This window comes from Portunus trituberculatus, chromosome 19 (assembly GCF_017591435.1).
Source record: "Portunus trituberculatus isolate SZX2019 chromosome 19, ASM1759143v1, whole genome shotgun sequence".
Taxonomy (NCBI): Eukaryota; Metazoa; Arthropoda; class Malacostraca; order Decapoda; family Portunidae; genus Portunus; species Portunus trituberculatus.
Genome location: NC_059273.1, coordinates 74,099 through 96,982, shown reverse-complemented (window position 1 = coordinate 96,982; position 22,884 = coordinate 74,099). Strand labels below are relative to the sequence as shown.

General features: G+C 36.8%; 1 protein-coding gene across 1 annotated transcript; it reads right to left on the bottom strand.

Annotated features, from left to right (window-relative positions):
• Window positions 1–23: 23 nt before the first annotated feature.
• LOC123505995 (SH3 domain-binding protein 5-like) lies at window positions 24–22,164 on the bottom strand. Its single transcript, XM_045257803.1, has 9 exons — window positions 21,950–22,164; window positions 13,605–13,667; window positions 5,675–5,852; window positions 3,727–3,866; window positions 3,118–3,205; window positions 2,886–2,890; window positions 1,504–1,628; window positions 957–1,134; window positions 24–818 (listed from the first exon to the last, which is right to left on the bottom strand). The coding sequence occupies exons 1-9, from the start codon at window positions 21,992–21,994 to the stop codon at window positions 120–122; spliced, it is 1,521 nt and encodes a 506-aa protein (XP_045113738.1). The 5' UTR covers window positions 21,995–22,164; the 3' UTR covers window positions 24–119.
• Window positions 22,165–22,884: the final 720 nt, after the last annotated feature.

Here is a 22,884-nt window from a genome sequence, read left to right as displayed (position 1 = left end):
ATATATATATATATATATATATATATATATATATATATACTTTCATTACCTTTGACATCTATAACTTCCACTTGTGATATAGTTTGATAAATGGTTTTATTAGTTTATCATATCAGCAATCATTCAGGCATGGCACAGTGCTCTAATTCCTCAACAATAACACTCAGACCTCTACTAGGCTGACATGCAGTTGGTGAAGGGAATGAGGAGCCATCACCTTCCTCCTTGGCATCCCCATCACAAAGATTTGCTTCATTCACTCCTACATCCAATTCAGTAATTCTCATTTCATTTGTGACCATTTCAGCACATTTTTGTGACATATTTAATTCATTGGTGTCACTTACTTGTGTTGTATCACTTTCTGGTTGTGTTGTATTATTTACTATAATCTGTACAGACATTTCATTAATAATACTTACTGGAAAGGAATGATGATCTTCAACTGCACTGATTCTTTTTAATTCATTCCCAATAACTTCCTCACAGGTACCTATAGGAGTTCTTCGTCCCTTGCTAAGTTTATCCTGTGAGTTCTCTTCATCTAAGAGAGTTGTACAAGTGGATAGCAGATTTGTCTTGGGTTCAGCATCATCCAGTGAGTCTACCATGCCATCTGAGGAGCTCTCCCCATCACTCTTGGACTCCTGGCTGCTGCTCTGCCCACTCACAAATCTCTCCCCATTGCAGCTTGGAGTCTCACTACTCCCTGTAATACTCCTCTCACGCCCTTCCTGTTCTGTAGCTATTGTCTGATACTTGTCATCACTTTTCTCTACTTCCAACTTTTCCAGCTTCTCTCTTAAAGATTCCCAGTACTGAAAAGGAAATTATGCACAAAATGTACCAAACAAAACTTTTTTAGTATACTGTACAGTGTGAATTAATTCTTTCTACATACTGTTTTTGGCATTTGATTCTTATCATGCATAAATAAGCCCTTTGATTGCTAGTACCTTTTCCTCCTGAGTTAAATCTCCCTGCTGTGTAAAAATCTTGTTACTGTTGTACTGGTGATCTTCTCCAGCAGGTGGAGAGTTCAGCTCAGCTCCTACCCCTGGCTCCCTTGGCATCTGACACCGCCGCTGCTCATGGATCTGTTCTGATATCTGAAGGAAAGGGAGATGCCTCTTACTGAACTCATTACATTTTGTGTTGAGGTTAGAAGGGAAAAGATTGAGAGAAGTGAGGAAAAAGATGGATATAATATATTTTAGTGAAAAAAAAAAAAAAAACATATATATATATATATATATATGAACTAAGAAGATATGTGGACATGCTTTAATCTGAAATATTTTGTATATGACAACACTAACTTATGCAATTATAGAAAAAAGAATATCTAATGTTAAGAATATGCAACAAGAAACTTCATAGAAGATACAAAACGAATCTCGCTTTTGTGTGAATAATAATAGACATGTGTAGAGTTTGAAGTTTTTGTTTTTGGTGCTTTATGTAATTTCTAAGTCTAAAGGAGATGAAAATTTGTGTATAAGCTGCTGTGCTCGTTCCTTCTGGCTCTCTAGCTGTGCCTCAACCCGACTCTTCTCTTCAAAATATACCAAGGACTTGTTGATGGAGGACTTGAGGCCACGCTGCAGCTGCTGAACCCGCTGCTCTGCCTGCTGGAGAGATGGATAGCACCCTCACGACCTTACTTTCGAGAAAATCGCGCTCCAAGTTTTTCAATTTTCACGGTAATAAAAACGGCCACAATGTATAACTATTATATATGAAATGAAAGGTCTAGTCTAGCGTTTTCTCGGTGTATGATTTTATTACATAATGATTTTTTTTTTGCCCGTGCACGTACATTTTGTTTACCCCCTATCCCGAATACCTATAAAATATTATTCCTTTTTATTGTATTACTGATTGTAAGCATTCTATGGATGATTCTCATTCTTTATACTGGCTTGAGACAGTTAAGTTCATCATTAGGAACTCTTTTTTGTTCCAGATAATGCCCCTTTGCGGATTTACCAACCAAATAAATGCCCATACAAGCGAATAAAGAGGGTTGATTAGGGATTTATTTCCATCCCTCCACCCACACACAAGGTGGGTGGTCACAGTGATGGAATTTCTGTGACACTTTATTTTTGGTTCTCCCACTGCTGCTAGTAGTTCAGGATGTCATCAGCTGGTCTGTTTGTGTGAAGGTGGCGTAGATGGCAGTGGGCAGACTAGCGGCGCGCGTGATTGGCTGGCTGTGGGGCATGGCAAAATCCTCCATACTGATTGATTTGGCACCTTCACCCACGTGTGAGGCTTGTCCCTATCTTGCAGGGATTTCGGATACTTAGTCTGGCTAATTTTTTTTTCACCAAGTTTCCCGACTTTAAGCCAAAAATTTCGCCATCAGGAAGGTCGGATATTGTGATGCCGACACTTCCACAAGAATTTTACACCCCTTATCAACGAGTTCCCACCTGTAACTCAAAACCGGCAACTTTGAGGGTTATCCCCTTCTTGCGAGTGGGGCCTCAAGTATAGTTATTAATTGCTAATATACCTCTGACGGGTGGGGCCTCAAAAATAAATCAGGGAAGTAAGCAAATTGTAATATGAACATTCAACTTCTTCACGGTCAGAAACAAGCATCAACACATCCTCCTCAGCTGATTCCTCTCTTATCTAAACCAATGAGATAAAAATAACGATTCAAATATTGTCATGCATCATAATATGTTTCTGAACTGCATAAGACACATCCAGTTTTGGCAGACATTGAAATGATAAAAAAGGAAAATGAGCGGATTTAAGCTCTGAATATGAAGTGAAGGATTTCACCTGACATTTGAAGACTCTCACATGCATTATTAGATCCCAATATTTTGCATTTAAAAACTTCTAATATTTGATAGTAGCCTACATACCAATCCTGTTGTGAGATGTAAACATGTACCTGACATATTATGGTGTTGGCAATGACTGTGAGAAACTAGAGGGCTAATAATTATAATCTTTTCTTTTTTTCTCATCATTTTTTTGCATGTAAGTGAGGTAAAACTGTTAAAAGATAGGAGCAATTTTAATTGTATTGTATGGAAGTGTGTCTTACCTCAAAAAGTAACGGCATCACAGTGTAAAGATTGCAGTGAAGCTTACCTGTGTCAGGATCAAGACCACGGATCATGTGTTTTGTTTTGGTACATGAAATGCGTAGTGTATGATCACTTAAGCAAATGCTTCCTGACTGGTGTCATTCATTGTGTATTACTGGTAAGTATGACTTATAATATATTGTTACCTTGAAAGGAAGAATTGTTTTGTGGTGTTGTACCAATCATCACTATGTTTACATGTGCGAAGATGTCTGGGGTTTGATTTTAGAGCCTCTTTTGCCATAGACTTACCACCAACCACTGCATCAAAGCTGAACCTTGGCTTCACATGATGCAGGCTCATTTCCTGAGTTTTTTTTTTTTCAGAGAAAAGATGTGTCTTACGAGCCATCATATATGGTAGGTTAGTAGAAGACAAATATCGTACAATGGGAAATACCTGTATCCATAAAACAACATCTCAATTTCCCATACAAACTACTACAACTACTACTAATAATAATAAGAATCATAAAACAATAATAATGAATAAGCAGAAGCTGACAAAATATCACTTGGGCTTTCATTATAGTCTTGGCTTGTATGACTTTTAATCACCCTTGATTACCCCATCACTATAATCAGCTTAAAACTGATAAGAACACAGCAATTATTTACAGTGACAACATACTTTCATGGTGGCGTGGTTCAGCATTTCCTGCCAAGCTGAGTCAAACTGCCAGTTCTCATGACGACTATTCACAAATCTTTCTTCGGCCAAGGCTATGGTCTCCTTGGCTGCTTGATGAAGAGCTGCAATATATCACAGGAATCTTCATCACCAATCCATGAAACAAGATGAACACTTGGAATTGGAATGAAGTTTCTAGGAAAACTTGAGATATATTTATGAAATAAAGGAAAATATAAAGGACATAAAAAGGAACTATGATAAGGAACACTCTACATATATTCTTCATGGCCTCCAAATATCTTATTTTCTTTAAATTCTTGTTTGCTGTTTCTCTCTAGGTCAATTCATATATACATATAGCATGCAACATGCACTCAGTTGATCATTAATAAATGTTACAAATGTTTCAATGTTCATAAATAATATTGAACCTTGATAACTCAGACCCCAATAACTCCAATTTCACAATAAGTCAGACTCTGACCAAACCTGGGACTAAAGTCCGAGTTGAACTGCCCACCCGGGTTTATTTTTTTCAAGATTTTTTTCACTTTCCCGTATCTTGTTTCCTATTTACATTAACAAAAATCTAATTTCACCAAAGAATGTATTTTAGTTGTAGTTTAAAATGATACCAAACAAAAGTTGATCAGAGCTTATACCTATTACATGAAAAAAAATAAATAAATACAAAATTGTGTAAAAAAAAAAAAAAAAAAAAAAAAAAATTGAGATATTAGCTCTTAAGGATTTTTCATAATTTCATCCTTGTTTTACTATTTATATTTATCTGATTGACATGAAATCTTCACAACATGATTTTGTATACAATGGTGACTTCCTGGAGCATGATAGGATGATAATGTCTCAGATCTCCACTTCTTTAGAAAATATTATTCACTCATACGTGAGGGTTTGGAAGAAGCCATCAGCAGCGTCACAGCAATCTACTTTTACAACTAAACTGGACACAATCTGAGTCATTATTAGTGTGTTGAAGTGATATAATGATACTGTAAAGTAATTATTGTTCGTCTGGTCCAGCTTTATACTTTGGTCTCAAAATAACTTTTTTGTAATGGTGTTATTGTGAGAGTTATGTGATGTACAGTTGTCATAATGAAGATAGTGAGCAAAAAAAAAACAATGTTTAAAAAGATCATAGCAGTCTTGTGATATAGACAGGATGGAGAAGTATGGCAGTGAGGCATTGGGTGAGGTGAGACCAGAGGGGTGGGGGATAACAAGTGTGACAACAGCTGTCTGACAACGATAAGTTTGTTTGTTTGTTTCTTGTTGTCTTCTCTTCTTGAAGTTTCTGATTCTAATTCTCATCAATTTATACCTGAAAAGACATTATTTCTGAAAAAGTAGAGCGCTAAATGACGCACCTCCCTTCTTGATGCCTAGCCACTTACTGAGTCACCGAGTGAGAGACACACCACCACCTCCCCACTCTGGTAAGGATGCCAAAGGTTAAAATTTATCAAAAGAGAAAAATATTCATATAAAATTATTTTGCATATACACAAGCAATGGGTGATATATAATTTCTTGGGGCACAAATCATGCTATGACACAACTGCACAAGACCTTTAAAAATGACTTTCTGGTGAAAAGGGTATTTAATGATAAAAAAAATAAGCTACACCATCTTGGTAATCTAAGGTCTGAAGGCTTCAGAGAGACAATAATCCCAAAACTTTCAATCCCCAAAAATTATGTAAATGAATCCTGCATTACCCTCCTAAAGTCCGAGTTGAGCTGCCTGCCTGTTATTTTTCTTTCCTTTTTTTTTATTCATTTATTTTCTTTTTTGGTGGTGGTGGAGGAAATTCATATAAGTCAGACATTTGCATTTGTTGGACCAACCTTTCCCCCTATTAGTCCAAGTTAGCTAGGGTCAACAGTAAGAAAGAAACCATACCATTGGCTCTTTGATATTGCACTGCTGCACGCTGACACTCTAGCTGCGAAGTTCGGGCCAGCTCCTGGGCTTCATAAAACGGGCGAGCCTTCTCAATGCAGCTGCCCAGCTTCTTTCCCATGCTCTTGAGACGGGCAGTGGACTCAGTAAAAGTTGAGTTGAATGCATTGTTTGTCTCCTACAAGAAGAAGACTGGGATTAGCAAATATAATGTAATACTAACTAGTTTACAGTATGAAATCAAAATGTAGAAAGTGATTATCAAAGGATATATAAGAAGAAAGAATGAACTAGAGTAAGAAAATTATCAGGAACTGGTGAAGGTGAAGTTAGGGCCAAAGATGCAGAAGTAGGATGATTAAAGAGAGAAAAAAAAGTGGTGCGAGGGACATCAAGACAACAGTAGGATAGGTAATGGTCAGTTAGTGGATGGTCTTGCAAGGCACCTGGTCATGTGTGATGGGCTGTATGGATACAGTCTGTGCATGTCATTATATTGAGGATGTACACAGCCACATATCTGTAATATTCTCCAAGGACAACACTACATATCTGAGGATTCTACCTAAACTGAAGTAATCATAAGAAATACAAGATTAAATGTTCTATACAAATATGAAATATACATACACTCATACTTTGGAATTTGGACTAAAATGAGGAACATTGGTCTAATGAAGCCAAATTGTCTGTGAGTACCGATGGTAAAGTTGGACTACTTTAAGAATTGCAAACATCAACTATTACAGGTACTTGCCACTGTGTAATTCACTGCTGCACAATATTTTATTCTTATGATATATTGTCTTTACAACCTCTCACCTCCTAAACAATATACTATGCTCTGTTATTATGATTACTGCAGTGTGGACTCACTTACTATGCAGTAAGTACAAGTTTCCTTCCGTTATTCGATGCCTCATTATTCAATATTTATATTTTCCGATTGTTATGAATTATATCCACTCGCTCTTTTTCCATTGTCCGGGCTCATGTATCTGATTCTTAACCAATCACCAGAATGCAAAAAAAGTTATGCACCACAAGGTCATTGCCACCTACACTGAAGCTCCCACCCATCAAAACTCATTCCTGCTAGATGTAGGGATAATTAGTGAACAGGATATTGCTCTTTTTTTCTGCATGTCTTTTGTTTCTCCTCTACAGGAGCTGCTAATTAAAGGTTCAAGATTCCTGCATAACTTTTGCAATGGCGCTAGACAGAATCGTTGTTTCTTCCTTCATATGCTAAAATTGTTTCTTTCATTTAAATGTTTTATTTTTCCTTTCTTTAGCCACAGATAATTATGCATTGCTGTTTTTAGTAACTTTTTGTTTGAAAGCTGGAAAAACGAACTCGGGCCACTTGTAGCATCAAGATCAAGATTATCAAACAAGTAGCAAGTGTGAAGAAAGCAAGTGAGACAGCTTCTACATTAATGGCAAAGATGCTAACAAGGAAGAGAGAACCAATAATGGAGGAAATGAAGAGGTTCTTAAGGCTCAGGATTGATGACCAGACTCGCTGCCGAGTGGCACCTGCTAACTTAACTGAAACTCATTTTTCTCCTTTTGCCAGTGGATATAGGCCTATAAGGGAAATGCAGTATAAAAAAAATAATGAACCTATAACACTACCTCCTTTGGTGGTGCAGAGAAGTGTTCTCTATCTCTCAATACTAGTTAGGCCTAGGTTACTCTCCCCATAAAATCAAATCATATTGAACCTTAAATTTGCTATTCGATCATTTGTCGTTCAACCTAGTCTTCAGAAACATTATCCAATCGTAAAATGAGGGAAACATATATGGCTGCATTTGACTGGATGTGCAAGTACTGTTGAACCTTGATATCTCAGATCCCAATAACTCATGTTTTCCAATAAATTGGACTCTGACCAACCCAGGGACTAAAGTTCGAGTTGAACTGCCTGCCAATTTTTTTTTTTTTTTTTTTAGTTTTGCTTCACTTTCCTGTATCTCATTTTCTATTCACATTACAAAAAAATCTAATTCCAAAAAAAATATTGCATTTTAGTTGTACAGTATGTTGTAGAATAGTATGTTGCCATAAGAATCTTGTAAGATCATGAACTGTGGTCAATTAATTATCTATCTATCTAGTTGTAGTTTTACAGGGCCTGGGCTTTATGCTCGTGTGGTCCCGTCTCCATATCTACACTTATCCAATTTTTCTTTAAAACTATGTACACTCTTTGCTGATACCACTTCCTCACTCAAACTGTTCCAAGTCTCAACACATCTTTGCAGGAAACTAAATTTTTTAACATCTCTCAGACATCGTCCCTTCCTTAGTTTCTTACTATGCGATCTTGTGCTTCTAAAGTCATATTCTTCTCTCAGGATCAGTTTCTCATTATCCACTTCATCCATTCCGTTAATCAATTTATAAACTTGTATCAGATCCCCTCTCTCTCTTCTCTGCTCCAAGGTTGGTAGATCCATTGCCTTTAGTCTCTCCTCATATGCCATCCCTTTAAATTCTGGAACCATTCTTGTAGCCATTTTTGTAGTCTCTCTAATTTTCTTATGTGTTTCTTTTTATGGGGAGTCCACACAACTCCTGCATATTCCAATCTAGGTCTTATTTTAGTACTTATCAATTTCTTCATCATTTCCTTGTCCATATAGTGAAATGCTACTCCAATATTCCTTAGCAAATTATACGTCTCTCTGAAAATTCTATCAATATGGCTAACCGGTTGATTATTTTCTTCCATTGTCACTCCCAAGTCCTTTTCCTTTTTTACTTTTTCTAGTTCTACTCCATCTCCCATCTTATAGATTCCCACTGGTCGTCTTTCACTTTTTCCCATTTCCATGACATGGCTTTTGTCCACATTGAATTCCATCTCCCATTTTTTGCTCCATTTCCAGATCTTGTTTAAGTCTTCCTGTAGTATTTCACAATCCTCTTTTTGTTTAATGACTCTGCACAGTTTCGCATCGTCCGCAAACAGATTTATGTAGCTGTTCACTCCCTCTGGCATGTCATTTATATATACGAGAAAAAGTATTGGTGCCAATACTGACCCCTGTGGCACTCCGCTGTCTACTGTTCTCCACTTGGACTTCATATCTTTAACTATCGTCCTTATTTCTCTCCCCCTTAAGTAATTCTTCATCCATCTCAATGTGCTTCCTTTTAAGCCACCCTTCTCCTCTAACTTCCATAGTAATCTTTCATGTGGCACTTTATCAAAAGCCTTTTTTAGATCTAAATAAATACAGTCAACCCATCCCTCTCTCTCTTGTACTTTATCAACTATTCTAGAGTAGAAACTCAATAAATTTGTCACACATGACCGACCTTTTCTAAAACCAAATTGGCTATTTGATAATATTTTGTTGTCTTCAAGAAACTTGATCCATTGCTTCTTTATTACTTTTTCACACATCTTGCATATTACACTAGTTAGTGATACCGGCCTGTAATTTAAAGGTTCTTCCTTCCTTCCGCTCTTATATATGGGAACCACCTCAGCTCTTTTCCACTCCACTGGCACTGTTCCATTTTCTATTGAGCATTTTATGATGTTGTATATTGGACTTGCTAGTTCTTCCCTACATTCTTTCAGTATTCTGCCTGAGACTTCATCCTGTCCCATTGCCTTTTCCTCATCCAATTTCGTCATCAACTTTTTATTTCAAGCTTGGTTACTTTAATCTCTTTCATATAGACAGTCTCTCTATTACCCTGTGGTCTTTCAAATTTGGATTCCTTAGTAAAGACCTCATGAAATTTACTATTTAACAGTTCTGCCATACTTTTTGGGTCTTCCACCATTCCATTTTCTCCTTTTAACCTTTCTATTGTTTGTGTGTGTGTGTGTGTGTGTGTGTGTGTGTGTGTGTGTGTGTGTGTGTGTGTGTGTGTGTGTGTGTGTGTGTGTGTGTGTGTGTGTGTGTGTGTGTGTTTCTGTGTGTGTTTGATTTTGTTTTGTGTGAGTTTGTAGATCTTTTTTTGTCTTATTCTCATTGACTGTTGTTGTGTCCTTTCATCCAATCATCAGTCAGGCAGTCTGTCATCTGTTTGTCTGTGTGTCGCCTGACACTAATCAGGTGGACATTACAGAGAAACAGATGTACAAATAGGAAAGAATAAAGAAGCTATGACAGGAGTGATGAACAATTGCTTCCAGTTAGTCTTCCCCAGAGAGAGCGACTTCCACTGTCAAACCCTAGTGGAATTAATTGATGGTGTTCATGAAATACAAGTGTCAGTAGAAGAAATAAGGAACATAATGGAAGATGAAGATGTAAGGAAAGCCTCAGGTTCTGATAAAGTGTCAAACTGTATGATAAAGGAAAGTAGTCACCAGTTAGCAAAATACACATTATTATGAGTTCCTTAACAGAGGGTAAAGACCAAGACTGGAAAAGAGCAGATATTGTGCCCATATTCAAAGGGGGAAATAAGTTGGATCCATTAATTCAGACCAGTGTTGCTGACCAGTGTAATAACAAAAATATGTGAAAGGATAATAAAGAAGAAATGGATGGAATATCTGGAGGAGAAAGCTATGTTGACAGATAGACAGTATGGATTCAGAAGAAGAAAGACCATGTGTCACAAATTTAATAAGCTTCTACTCAAGAGTGGTTGACATAGTGCAAGAAAGGGATGGCTGGGTGGACTGTATATATCTAGATCTAAAGAAGGCATTTGACAAGATCCTGCACAAAAGGTTACTGAGGAAACTTGAACAAAATAGAGGACTAAAGGGAGGACTTATGAAATGGATGGCTGACTTTCTACAAGACTGAGAAATGAGAATAACAATGAGATAAAAAAATCAGCCTGGAAAAGAGTCTTAAGTAGAGTTATGTGGGGGTCGGTATTAGCACCAATAATGTTTATGGTATATGTGAATGATAGATATATCAGAAAATATAGATAGTTACATCAGTCTGTTTGTAAAGGATGCTAAATTAATGAGGACAGTAAATAGAAAAGAAGATTGTGAGACGGTACAACAAGACTCAGATAAAATAGTGGAATGGTCACTCACGTGGGAAATGGAATTAAATAAAAAAAAAAAGTGCAGCATATTAGAATTTGGAATGAGCAAATGAAGACTGAAGGGAGTTTACTCAATGGGAACTGAAGACATGAGGAGAAGTCTGAAGAAAAAGACCTAGGAGTAACCATCATGGTTAACTTGGCACCAGAAAAGCACATACATAGAATTACAGGAAATGCCTATAAACTTTAGAGAAATATAAAGGAGGTATTCAATTACATAGACGAAGATATGAAAAAAAAAAACTTAATGACTTTAATACACCCAAGATTAGAATATGCAGCTACAGTATGGTCTCCGAACAAAAGAAACACATAAAAAAAAAAAATAGAGAGAATACAGAGGGTAGCAACAAAGCTTCCTCCAAGTTTAAGTGAATGATCATGTGAAAAAAGGCTATGAATACTAGGTTTTACAACTTTAGAATAGAGAAGGAAAAGAGATCAATTAGCAGTGTGCAGAACAATGAATTGACTGGAAAAAAAAATAGATAGAGAAGACTTACTAATCTGGGACAACAGTGACACAAGAGGGCATGGAAAGAAATAAAAAAAAAGGACAACTACAGGAGAGAGATCAAGAAGTTCAGCTTTCCACAAAGATGTGTAGAGGTGTGGAACGGTTTGTGTGGAATGGTTTAGATAAAAAGTCGTTGAAGCAAGTACAATCAACAAATTCAAATAAATGCTTGATCTGCATAGATATGGAGACAGGACAGCACGAGCATAGCTCTTTCCCTGTGTGTTACAACTAGGTAAACACAAACACACATACATACATACATATACACACACACACACACGGTAGCTCAGTGGTTAGAGCGCTGGCTTCACAAGCCAGAGGACCGGGGTTCAATTCCCCGGCCGGGTGGAGATATTTGGGTGTGTCTCCTTTCATGTGTAGCCCCTGTTCACCTAGCAGTGAGTAGGTACAGGATGTAAATCGAGGAGTTGTGACTTTGTTGTCCCGGTGTGTGGTGTGTGCCTCGTCTCAGGCCTATCCGAAGATCGGATAACGTCTGGCTGTCTCGTCAGAGACTGCAGCAGATCAAACAGTGAAACAGAGAGAGAGAGAGAGAGAGAGAGAGAGAGAGAGAGAGAGAGAGAGAGAGAGAGAGAGAGAGAGAGAGAGAGAGAAGTGCTAATCTCCACTGTCTGCATCTCCCTCTCCTTTCCATCCTCCCTCGTCACTCTTCCCCTTATATCTTTAGAGCGGGATTGCAGATGAGGACAGGGTCACAAAACACATACGGCTTGTTTTATGGAAGAGGTCGGCAGACATGTTTCCAACCGTGTAAAGGAAAACAAAACATAAAAAAAATGTTAATTCATTTTGGTCAATTGCCCTACTTTTTTTTGCGATGAGGGTTTGGAAAGAGCCATCAGCAGTGTCATGGCAATCTGCCATTTTATGACTGAATTGGACACTTTCTTAGTCGTTATTAGTGTGTAGAAATGAGATAATGATACCGTGAAGTAATTGTTACTCATCTTGTAGAGCTTTACACCTCTGCCTCAAAAGTGCTGTGCACTATCTGCTCACCCAAATTAGCTTGTGACCGCTTGTACAGACAAGCTACCATCTCTGTGGTGGGTCAAACTGCTACAAAGGCACTATTTGCAGTGAGTGAATGATCATAGCCTCATGACGTGACAGATACCCTAGTGACACTGTGACTGTCTAGTAAGGTGGGCAGCCTGTGACTGAGGCAGGGCCACCAGTGATCATGCATGGATACAAAGATATGAAGCATTACATATGTAAATAATAAATATTAATAATAATAATTATGATAATAATAAAAAATTAATAAAGTAATAATAGTAAATCATAATAATAACAACAATATGACACATATATGGAGGAGGCACTAGACATCTGACAGTAATTAAAAAAATAGCTTTTATTTATGGTATTGCTTTATTCTTGTGTTTATTTAATTCATGTAACATGTTTTATTACTATATGCAATACCTGTACTTAAATATGATACTTTATGGTTTATATACATTTTCAGGGGAAAAAATATAGTATAAAGATCCTGAAATGCATTTATATTTTTTTGTATTCAATTTCAAGATCACTAAATAATCATTCAATATACAATTTCATTTTCAGGAACATAACATAACTGTATGTCAGGGAGTACTCATACATCAATAAAGACAGAGTACTTTACTTTTAATTAAGCATACTGTTCAATCTGACAGCATGAAATACCTGCAGCACATTCAGTAAGTTCATATTTTGTGTTACAAATGTCTGAAACAGCTTTTTTCTAACTATATTTCTCACACCTGCTCCACAGACACTCCACATTCTAACTTTTTGATCAACTCAAGTTTCTATGTTACTTTTAAATTCATCATTTTCCTTTTCTCTCACTTCTCCAGGCAGAATGACAGTATATATATATATATATATATATATATATATATATATATATATATATATATATATATATATATATATATATATATATATATGGCAAAAACTATGGGATTATAAGCTACATGCATTATTACACTGATTTAAACAAAGGGATTGCCTGCCAGTGGTAAATTCTCAAAGCAACATTTACCCATACTGCTTGTTCTTGATCTTAACCTTGATGCTACATGTGGCTCAGACTACTCCTGAGTATGGGATTTCCAAATTGAGTTGAATGCTATAGATTTTTCCTGCTGCTTCCATAATCCATTAAAAGGAGGCCTGTAATACCAAGGTATAACTGCATATAATAATTTACAAAACTGGAATGTCAAGCCAGAAGTAAAGGATGACTTCATAAGAAAACAATACTTATACATACACATACACATCAACTGTCTTGTGAAATGAGTGTGTAATTTATTAGGCTAGAATAAAACAATTGATATATCTCACCTCAAGCATTGATTCCAGTTTATTGATGTCATCTGTGGCAGTGTTCAATTTCTCAAGCTCAACCTGCAAGATAAAGAGGAAGTTTAATTCAAAAGAATTTATCACGTATAGGAAGAAAAATAGAAAATGAAATTATGAAATTAAGTGCTTCTTATCACAGCTAGAACAGGTGAAAACAGCTAAAGCAGTTAAAATTGTCATGAATCCAGTGATAAAATAAACCTACTACTAATAAGACAATGATTAAAAACATTTGAGCACCAAGAATAATTAGTAATAAATTAGGAACTAAGTCAGGCAACTCATAAACTCCTCATTCATCCATTCAATGAAAAAAAAATCAAAATATAGAAAATAATAACACTAAGGCAAATAATAATATGAATGCAACAAGTCATTCATATTAAAACCATAGGTTAGTTTCCAGAGGTGGGTAAAAGCACTTGTATATCTGCTACTCTGCTCCTCCACTCTCAGCTGACTTCCAAATCATGAGCAGAAAAGTGTGAACGAGAAAAAAAAAAAAAAAAAAAGTGGAAGAACAGAGAGCAGTCACTTCAAAATCATAGTCTGCTCTTACACTCATATTCTTTTCCTCATTCTCTGTTCATGCAGTCTGCTCTTTTACTCGCACTCTTTTTTCTTATTCTCTGCTCATGTTTCCGCTTGCACTCTGTCCATTCGTACTCAGACTCTCCACTCACGGACACGCTTTCTGCTTGCAGTCACTCTCTCTGCTTGCAGTCGTGCTCTCCATTCATGTTCACTCTCTCTGCTCGTGCTTGAGACTATCTCTGCTTGTGCTCAAGGCTCTTTCCACTCATGCTCAAGGCTCTCTCTGCTCATGCTCCCTCTCTCCGCTCGTGCTCATGCTCTCTGCTTGTACTCTACGCTCGTGCTCACACTCTTCACTCATACTTAACCTTTGAAGAAGAAGAACAAGAAGCAGGAAGATGAAGAGATAATTTTTAAGTGAATGGCTAGCGTTAGGTAAGATGGTTTAAGAAGAGGAATACAAAGGGATACAAAAGGAAGAACAAACAGCAGTAGGCTTACTGGCCCTTACTTGGCTGTTTGCAGACTACTCTATCTGAACTGACGTAAAAGGAAAGGGAGTCACCGTGAATGTTGCTTCATCTGACCATAAGACAGTTTTCCACTTCTCCAGATCCCAGGCTGAGTATTTGTGGCAAAATAATTGTCTTTTCTTCTTATGTGAAGTTGTTAAAATAAGCTTTCCTCGTGGTAACTAATACTTGAATTTCAGATTGTCTAGAAGGTGCTTCTGAATGGCATGCACTGAGATGTCCTGAAGAATACTTAGGTTCTTTTCTATTAATAATTTGGCACTGATGCAGGGGTCATTATCCACTTGATGTTTCAGGATCTTCAGAGTCCTTGAAGAAGTGACATGAGGCCTCCAAGTTCTTTTCTTCTGAGAAGGTGACAGTATGATGCCTCCAGTGTCCCTGCATTTTTTTTGTCCAACACTGCACAGTGCCACACCAGTGATAGAAGCAATTTCTTTACTTCCTTTTCCCCCAATGTTCAAGGAAGTTATAGCTGAAATCTCCTCTTTTGTCAGCTCTTTCCTTGGTCCCATTGTCACGCACAAGACAGCAAAGTAATGTGCACTTAATTGCAAGAAAAGCATGTAATGTACCACATATCAAAATCATATAAGGCGGATGTCAGCAGTTGATGTTATTCTATTTGACTTCTCTAAAGGCTTTGACATGGTTAACCACTCAGTGCTACTCCAAAAACTCCGTAGCATTGGTATCACCAGCAACCTGTTAAGCTGGATTTGCTCTTTCCTACTTGGTAGATCCATGAGTGTATCTGTTGCAGGTGTTCAAAGCAGCTACAGGGATGTAAAGAGTGGTGTACCTCAGGGCTCGGTACTGGGACCATTACTTTTCCTACTGTATGTTAACCACCTGCCATCCACGATACAGAACAACTGTAAAATCTTTGCCGATGACTTAAAGATTTACTTGAAGTACAGCCCATCTACCCCCCTATCACTGGCCCTTGGAACTTCGTCCTGTCAGCATGACATAAATAAGATTTGTGATGTTGTTTCATCTTAGGGTCTTGACCTCAATAAGGACAAGTGTGTAGTGTTAAGGCTACAACGTGGTACAGTGCCTTGGCAATGCATTGGTGCGTTGTCAGAGTATTCGCTCCAAGGACTCCCCATCACCATGGTAGACCAACACAAGGACCTTGGTGTCCTAGTAGACTCCAGTCTCAGATTCCATCACCACATTCGGTCTACTGCCAACAAAGCCTCTGGAATGTCGGCAAATTTTCTCAAAAGTACCTCTGCAGATCCCAAGACTTCTTGATCATTCTCTACAAAACTCACATAGACTACGACCAATTCTACAATATGCCTCCTGTGTGTGGAACACAAGCTTCTCGGGAGACCTGCATCTGCTGGAATCAGTACAAAGAACCTGGACTCGCCACATTGAGGGCCTGTCTGAGGTGAGCGACTCAGAATATTAGACCTATATTCAGTCCAGGGGCGACTGCTGCGTGCTGACCTCCTCAAATACTGGAAAATTTTCCACAAAGAGTGTGGTATCTCGCCTGAGGAAATATTTACCATGGCACCTTCTCAAGGTACAAGAGGACACAGACTCAAAATTCAGATCACCCACAGTTCAATAGAGGCCAGGAAGAGATTCTTCTCACTACGGTGTGCCAGTATATGGAACTCCCTACCAAACGAAGTTATGGCACAAAAATCTATCAGCTCATACAAATCAGCTTTGCATCATATTCTAGGTCCACTTCTTTACAAATTCCCTGACTAGTTATCCTATTTCTTTACTTCTCTTACAACTTACACTTTCATAAAAGTCTTTTCAATGTTTCTTTGTTGTATTGTTCATAGCTAACTTCACTAACATTAATACTCTTTGAATTTTTCTCCATGTTTCATAAAAGTACACAACTCAGTCTTTTTATGCCTTGTAACTGTTTCTGTTGCCATGCTAGTAACTAGTTGACTGGCGTACCTTTTGGACTGTGCTGCCCTTACATTTCTCCAGTACCTCCAACAATGTAGTACAAACCAGTACCTCCAACAATGTAGTACAAAGTGCTAAAGGGTAGCCAACAAGGTGAAGTGAGCACTCCGTTCTGATATTATTCCAAGACACCAATAATATCTTTTGCCTAGTGTTAACTAAAGGTAAGAGCTATGTTTTATTGCTGTCCCATATAGGTGGCAGGGTTAAAATGTCAATGACATGGAAAAAAGAGTAAGAAACAAAGTGAGATTGAAAATGGACGAAGGTGAGGATTGTTTATTTATATCCTCCAGTAAATTTAAAGTTGGAGTTCAAAAATTATTCATTTGCGCCGGAAATGACAACTATCATCATACATTTCACTACATTTCTCACCAGAAAACATAAGCCACATCGGAGATTTCATGACCAATAAATCTTAAACTCCATCTAAACAATGGCATTAATACAGACCATGCAATAAGTAATTCATGGTAAAACCAAGTTAGTTTCGTAATACCTTCAAAGCTGTAGTTTATACAATACGCTCGAGATGTGTAAACAAACACCTTCAGAGCTGCTGTAAATTTTCGTGCCTATGTCTTGCCAATTAAGTGCTACGGCCCTCAAAATAACACAGGATTCTCCCACATTCATTGCAATTTAAATGCAGTAGAGGGTGAACTTTGGAGGTGGTGGTTATTGTGACTGGGTTTGATCAGCCTCACGCCATGGCGGGGGCGGGACACTGTCCAGCTTGTGGTAAGGGAGTTTTTCTGATAAATATGTGGGTTGTGACTTGTGTGAAAAGTGGTTTCATAAGAAGTGTGTGTACTTGCAAAATGTAAGGGATGGTGATGTGGAGAAAATTAATTGGATGTGCAATGAGTGCAAGAGAGATGCCATTCATTGCTATAGAGAGTTTGGTAAGTTGAAGGAGTGTGAAAAGCTTCATAAGGATGTTGGTGTGCTTAAGGAGGAAAACAGATCTTTGATGGAAAAACGAAAGCATATGACTCAGCAAGCAGCTGTGATGTTAAGGAATCTCTGAGTCAGCTGGTTGTGAATGGTAAGGCTCTAGAGCGGAGAATGGATGAACTTAAGGATGAGATAATTGCTAATGTATTTAATTTGAACATTAATCAGAATGGTCAGATCAGTAGTAATCCTGGTCAATCTGGTGGTAACAATTATGCGGGTGCAGTGAAAAAAGGCAAAAATCTACTCATTGTGAAATCTACGGAGAAGGACTCAAGTGTATTTAATAGGAAAGAAGAGTTGGCAAGTGCTTTGAAGGATGTGCCTGTTGTGGATACTAAATTCACGGACAAAGGTAACATAGTGATGAACTTTGCAAGTGAAACGGAGAGAAGAGTAGCAGCTGAGAAAATCACTGCTAAAATGAAGGATACTGACATGAAATTGACTAGGAAACTCTCACCTAAAATTATGATCTGTAATGTATCCAAATATGAGAATAAGGAGGAGGTGATTGACTACTTGATTGGCAAGAATACTTTTCTACAAAATATAAATGGTGTAGGTGATATGATTGAAATGATACTTTGTAAGCCTGCTTCTGGTGGTACCACACACTATATATTGAAATGTTCACCTGAAGTAAGGGAAGCTATACATCGGAATGGAGATGTGGTTTGTCTGAAATGGGCGAGATATAACGTCAGAGATCAGTATCATATACTAACGTGCTTTCATTGTCAAAGACATGGACATACAGAGAAGTACTGTAAATTCAAACAAAATGGTGACCATGCTCTATGTGGTAAATGCAGTGGTGATCATATGACCAAAGACTGTATAGTTGGAAGTAATAATTATAAATGTGTCAACTGTGTGAGACAATCAAGGCAAGAAACTAATCACTCTGTCAACTATAGGGAATGTGAATCAATGAGATTAGCAATTGAGAAAATCAAAGCAATGACTGATCATGGCTACTGATGTCATTAGTTGTGCTTTTGTTAACATCCAGTCAGTAGGGAATAAGACAATAGAATTAAGAGAATTATTAAATGAGCAGGACTTTGATGTCTTGGGGATAGCTGAGACTTGGCTGGACACATATGACACTGCTAAGATACATGAGATGATTCCATTGACTCATACCTTTAAACACATACCAAGAGTTCATAAGAGAGGAGGAGGGGTAGGGATGTTTGCATCAAAGAAATTCACTCATATTAAAATGGTTGATAGTTGTAGGTTTGATACTTTTGAACATATGGAAGTGAATCTGATGTCAGACCATAACCAAATGCTTGTATTTGTTGTAGTTTATAGACCCCCTGAAACCAATAAGAACAGGTTTATTGAGGAATTTAGAATATATTTAGATGGTTTGAATTATAGTCATAATAGGATTTATTTTGCTGGAGACTTCAACTTGTGGGTGGATGACTCTGAGGATCATCATGCCAAGGAATTTTGTGAATCATGTCACGCATGGCACGTCTCGCTCTGGTCATATGCTTGACTTGGTTTTTGTACATCAGTGGTGGGTAAAATTCTTAACCTCAATGTGGAGCCTGATTTTTCTGTTTCGCCATCGCATAAACTGATTTCTTACCAAATCGATATTAAAAAGCCAAAGAAGGCCAAGGAAACCATTGTATTTAGAAATAAGTCAAATATTGATGTTAAAAAGTTATTAAGTGATACTACTGAGAGGATTTCTCTGGAAAGTACTAATGCCTGCACTCATGCTGTGTATTTTAAGGTTAAGGGTGATTGTTTATGTTGTTTTGTTGAACTTTATAACAGTATTATCAAGGCATATTATGATGACATGTGTCCAGTAATAGAGAAGGAAATAGTTGTGAAAGAAGGCACACAATGGTTTAATTCTGATATTAAAATGGCTATAAATGATAGGAGAAAGAAAGAGAGAAAGTGGCGTCGTTCTCGTAATGAGTTGACGCGAATGAGTATATTGAAGCAAGAAATAAAGTTAACAAGATTATAAGGAAATGCAAATGTATGTATTTTAGGCAGAAAATTTTAGAGGTGGGTTCCAATGTAAAGAGACTCTACTATCTGTTTGATGACCTGACTGGTAACATGAAGCGGAAAACCCTTCCTGATGGTTACTCAGACATTACATTGGCAAATGAGTTTTGACTTTCTTTCACAATAAGATCCAAGCAATAGTTGACGGTTTTCATGGTACATCCCTGCAACTTTACTCTGAGTACTTGCCTGACATTCCGTTTTGTGGTTTTTCAGGTTTTATGCCCATTACCTCTAATGAACTTAACATGATCTTCAGCAGAGTTAAGAAGACTTACTGTAACAGTGACCCTATGCCAATCTCTGACCTGATGCAGGATAGAGATTTTTCAATTATAGCAAATGTTATATTAAAAATTGTTAATCTGAGTATTACAGAATGTGTTTTCCCATCAAGTGAAAAGGTAGCCATTGTTAAGCCAACTTTAAAGGGGAATGTAAACCACCAAGAGCTTAGTTCCTACAGACCTGTTTCTAACTTATCATTTTTATCAAAAATCCTTGAAAATGTAATATTAGATCAATTAATGGAATACTTGACAAATGTTAATGTTTTGCCAGATAATCAGTCTGCATACAAACAGTTATACTCAACTGAGACCGCACTGTGTCATGTTGTAAATTCTTTGTTGGTATGTATGGATGAAGGTCACTGTGGTGTCCTAGTCTTGTTGGATCTGAGTGCTGCACTCGATACTGTTGTGCATGAGTTGTTACTTGAGGATTTACATGCTGTTGGAGTGACTGATGATGCTCTGCAATACTTGAGAAGCTATTTAGAGGATAGGAAGTATTGTGTACAGGTTGGTAATGTTTTATCTGAGACAAGGCCATTATGGAGAGGAGTGCCTCAAGGTAGTGTGCTTGGTCCAGTGCTTTTCTGTATCTATACAATTGAATTATCATATTTACTTTGGAATCATGATGTAGACTTTACTCTTTATGCAGATGATACCCAATTTTATATGTCTATTAATAATGTGCAGGATACTGAGAGTAAACTTTCTAGGATTATGTTTGATGTTAAGAAATGGATGGATAGAAAACAGCTGAAATTTAATGATGACAAAACGGAATGTTTGATAGTTGGTAAAAAGTGTGATATCAGGAGGATGAATGACATACAAGATTTTAATTTTAATGGGAGAAATGTAGTGATTTCTGATAAAGTGAAAAATTTGGTTGTGGTTATGGATAAATACTTAAATTTTAATGATCATATTAATGATGTAACAAGAATTGCTAGGTACCATCTCCATAACATTGCATTTATAAGAAAATACCTTGATGATAATTCTGTCAAAATGTTAATTCATAACTATGTCATTAGTAGAATTGACTACTGTAATTCATTATACTTAAATTTACCAAATTACCAATTGAAAAAGTTACAAGTGATCATGAATAAAGCAGCTAGATTAATTAAGAGAGTACCACTGTATGAGAGAATCACACCAACACTTATTGAACTACACTGGTTGCCTATCAAGGCTAGAATTGTATTCAAAATTTGTGTCCTGACTTATCAAGCTGTTAAAACTGGTAAACCACAGTATTTGAGTGACCTACTGGAAAATTTTTGAGAATAATGCCAATGTAGTTGTGAGACATGCACATGATGTAAACAGACTGTTTGAACCAAGATGTAATTCTGGGATTGGTGCAAGAACATTTCAGTACAGTGCTCCAAGGTTATACAATGCACTACCTAATGATATAAAGTGCAGTGAGAATGTTATAGTTTTTAAGAAAAGGCTAAAAACATTTATATTCAGAGAATGTTATGACGTGGAGGAGATGTGCATCACTGAACGTTATGCATTGTAATGGGCGATGATGATTTATATGGTTATTGTGTTTACTTTTCATATGTTCAATTTCATTTCTTTAGCCACTTATATCTTCATTTCTTATTTGGATAAATGGATCTGATTTGTATATTTTTTATATTATGTTTTTCATATTATGTCTATGTCTATACATTTATTTACATGTCTCATGCAGTGATGGATGGACTTGTTATCTTTTTGTTAAGAAGAGGATTTCTCTGTGATTATTATTATAAGGTGCAATGTAGTTTTTAAGACCTTAGGTTAGGTTAGGTTAAGTTCTATTTATTAGTATATATATTTTTATTTTCATTTGTATGTATTTAGGACAACTATGTATATATAATTTTGTATGAGGCCCTGTAGAGCACCATTTACTGGTGGAATAGAGCCTAGAAAACAAAACAATAAACAATAAACAATCAGTTGAGTGGTCACTCATCTCTAACCAGCAGGATGCCCTCACCTGTATTCTGGGGTCAAGTTGTTCTTCAGGCACAGCTGCAGCCATTGCGTTCCTCAGACTGGCATGTTTTCCACGATCAGCTGCTGCTCTTCTTCCTTTTCTCCTTGTTATCAAAGGCTATAAACACGGGAGTCAAATACTACTAGAGCTCAAAATTTGACAAAGAAAACAAATGCTAAACGCTTTAACTATCTACGATTTTACTTTAGAGGACGAAATAGCATTAAAGATTATAGATTCACCTTCCAGCTGTGTTATGGGAAATGCTATTATTAAGTACTAAAGTTTTTGTGTACGTTATTGTTTTGCGTTTTAATATATTTTATTTATTTTACTCAGTTATATTTTACCTCCCAACAGGTTAGAGATGTCAGCATAAGAGGCGATGTTATATTATGATGTAAGTACAAGAATTTTTGCTGACAGGGACTTCAAGACAGATTACACGAAACTTTCTTGGTAAAGTACCTACAGCTAAATCGAGACACCAGTCAGTGTCGAAAAAAAATAATAATAACTTTTAGAAACTATCTTTCTTACGGATAAAAAAAAAAAAATCTGACCAGATGTTCCCGTAAAAAAATATATTATAAACTTCATAGTTAAGTTGTTACATTAATTAAATTCATATTCACCGAAAGATAACGAAAATCAGTCTATATCTATGTAGTAATAGGAGTCGGGGGGGTAAGGGCTAAAAGTTGTAGTGAAAGAGGATACGGAAGATTTTGATAAAAAATAATAATTCAAAATTTAGCTTTATTGTTATTTTCATCATAAAATGCACATTTATCACTAATCATATTTAGATAGGGTCCTAAACATGAATAAAAATGCTAATAGCTACTTGTAAAATGAGAGTAAAGTTGCACTAATGGAATAATGGTAATAAGCAAGTAGGTTGTAGACATGAATAAAAGTGTATGCGGATGAAG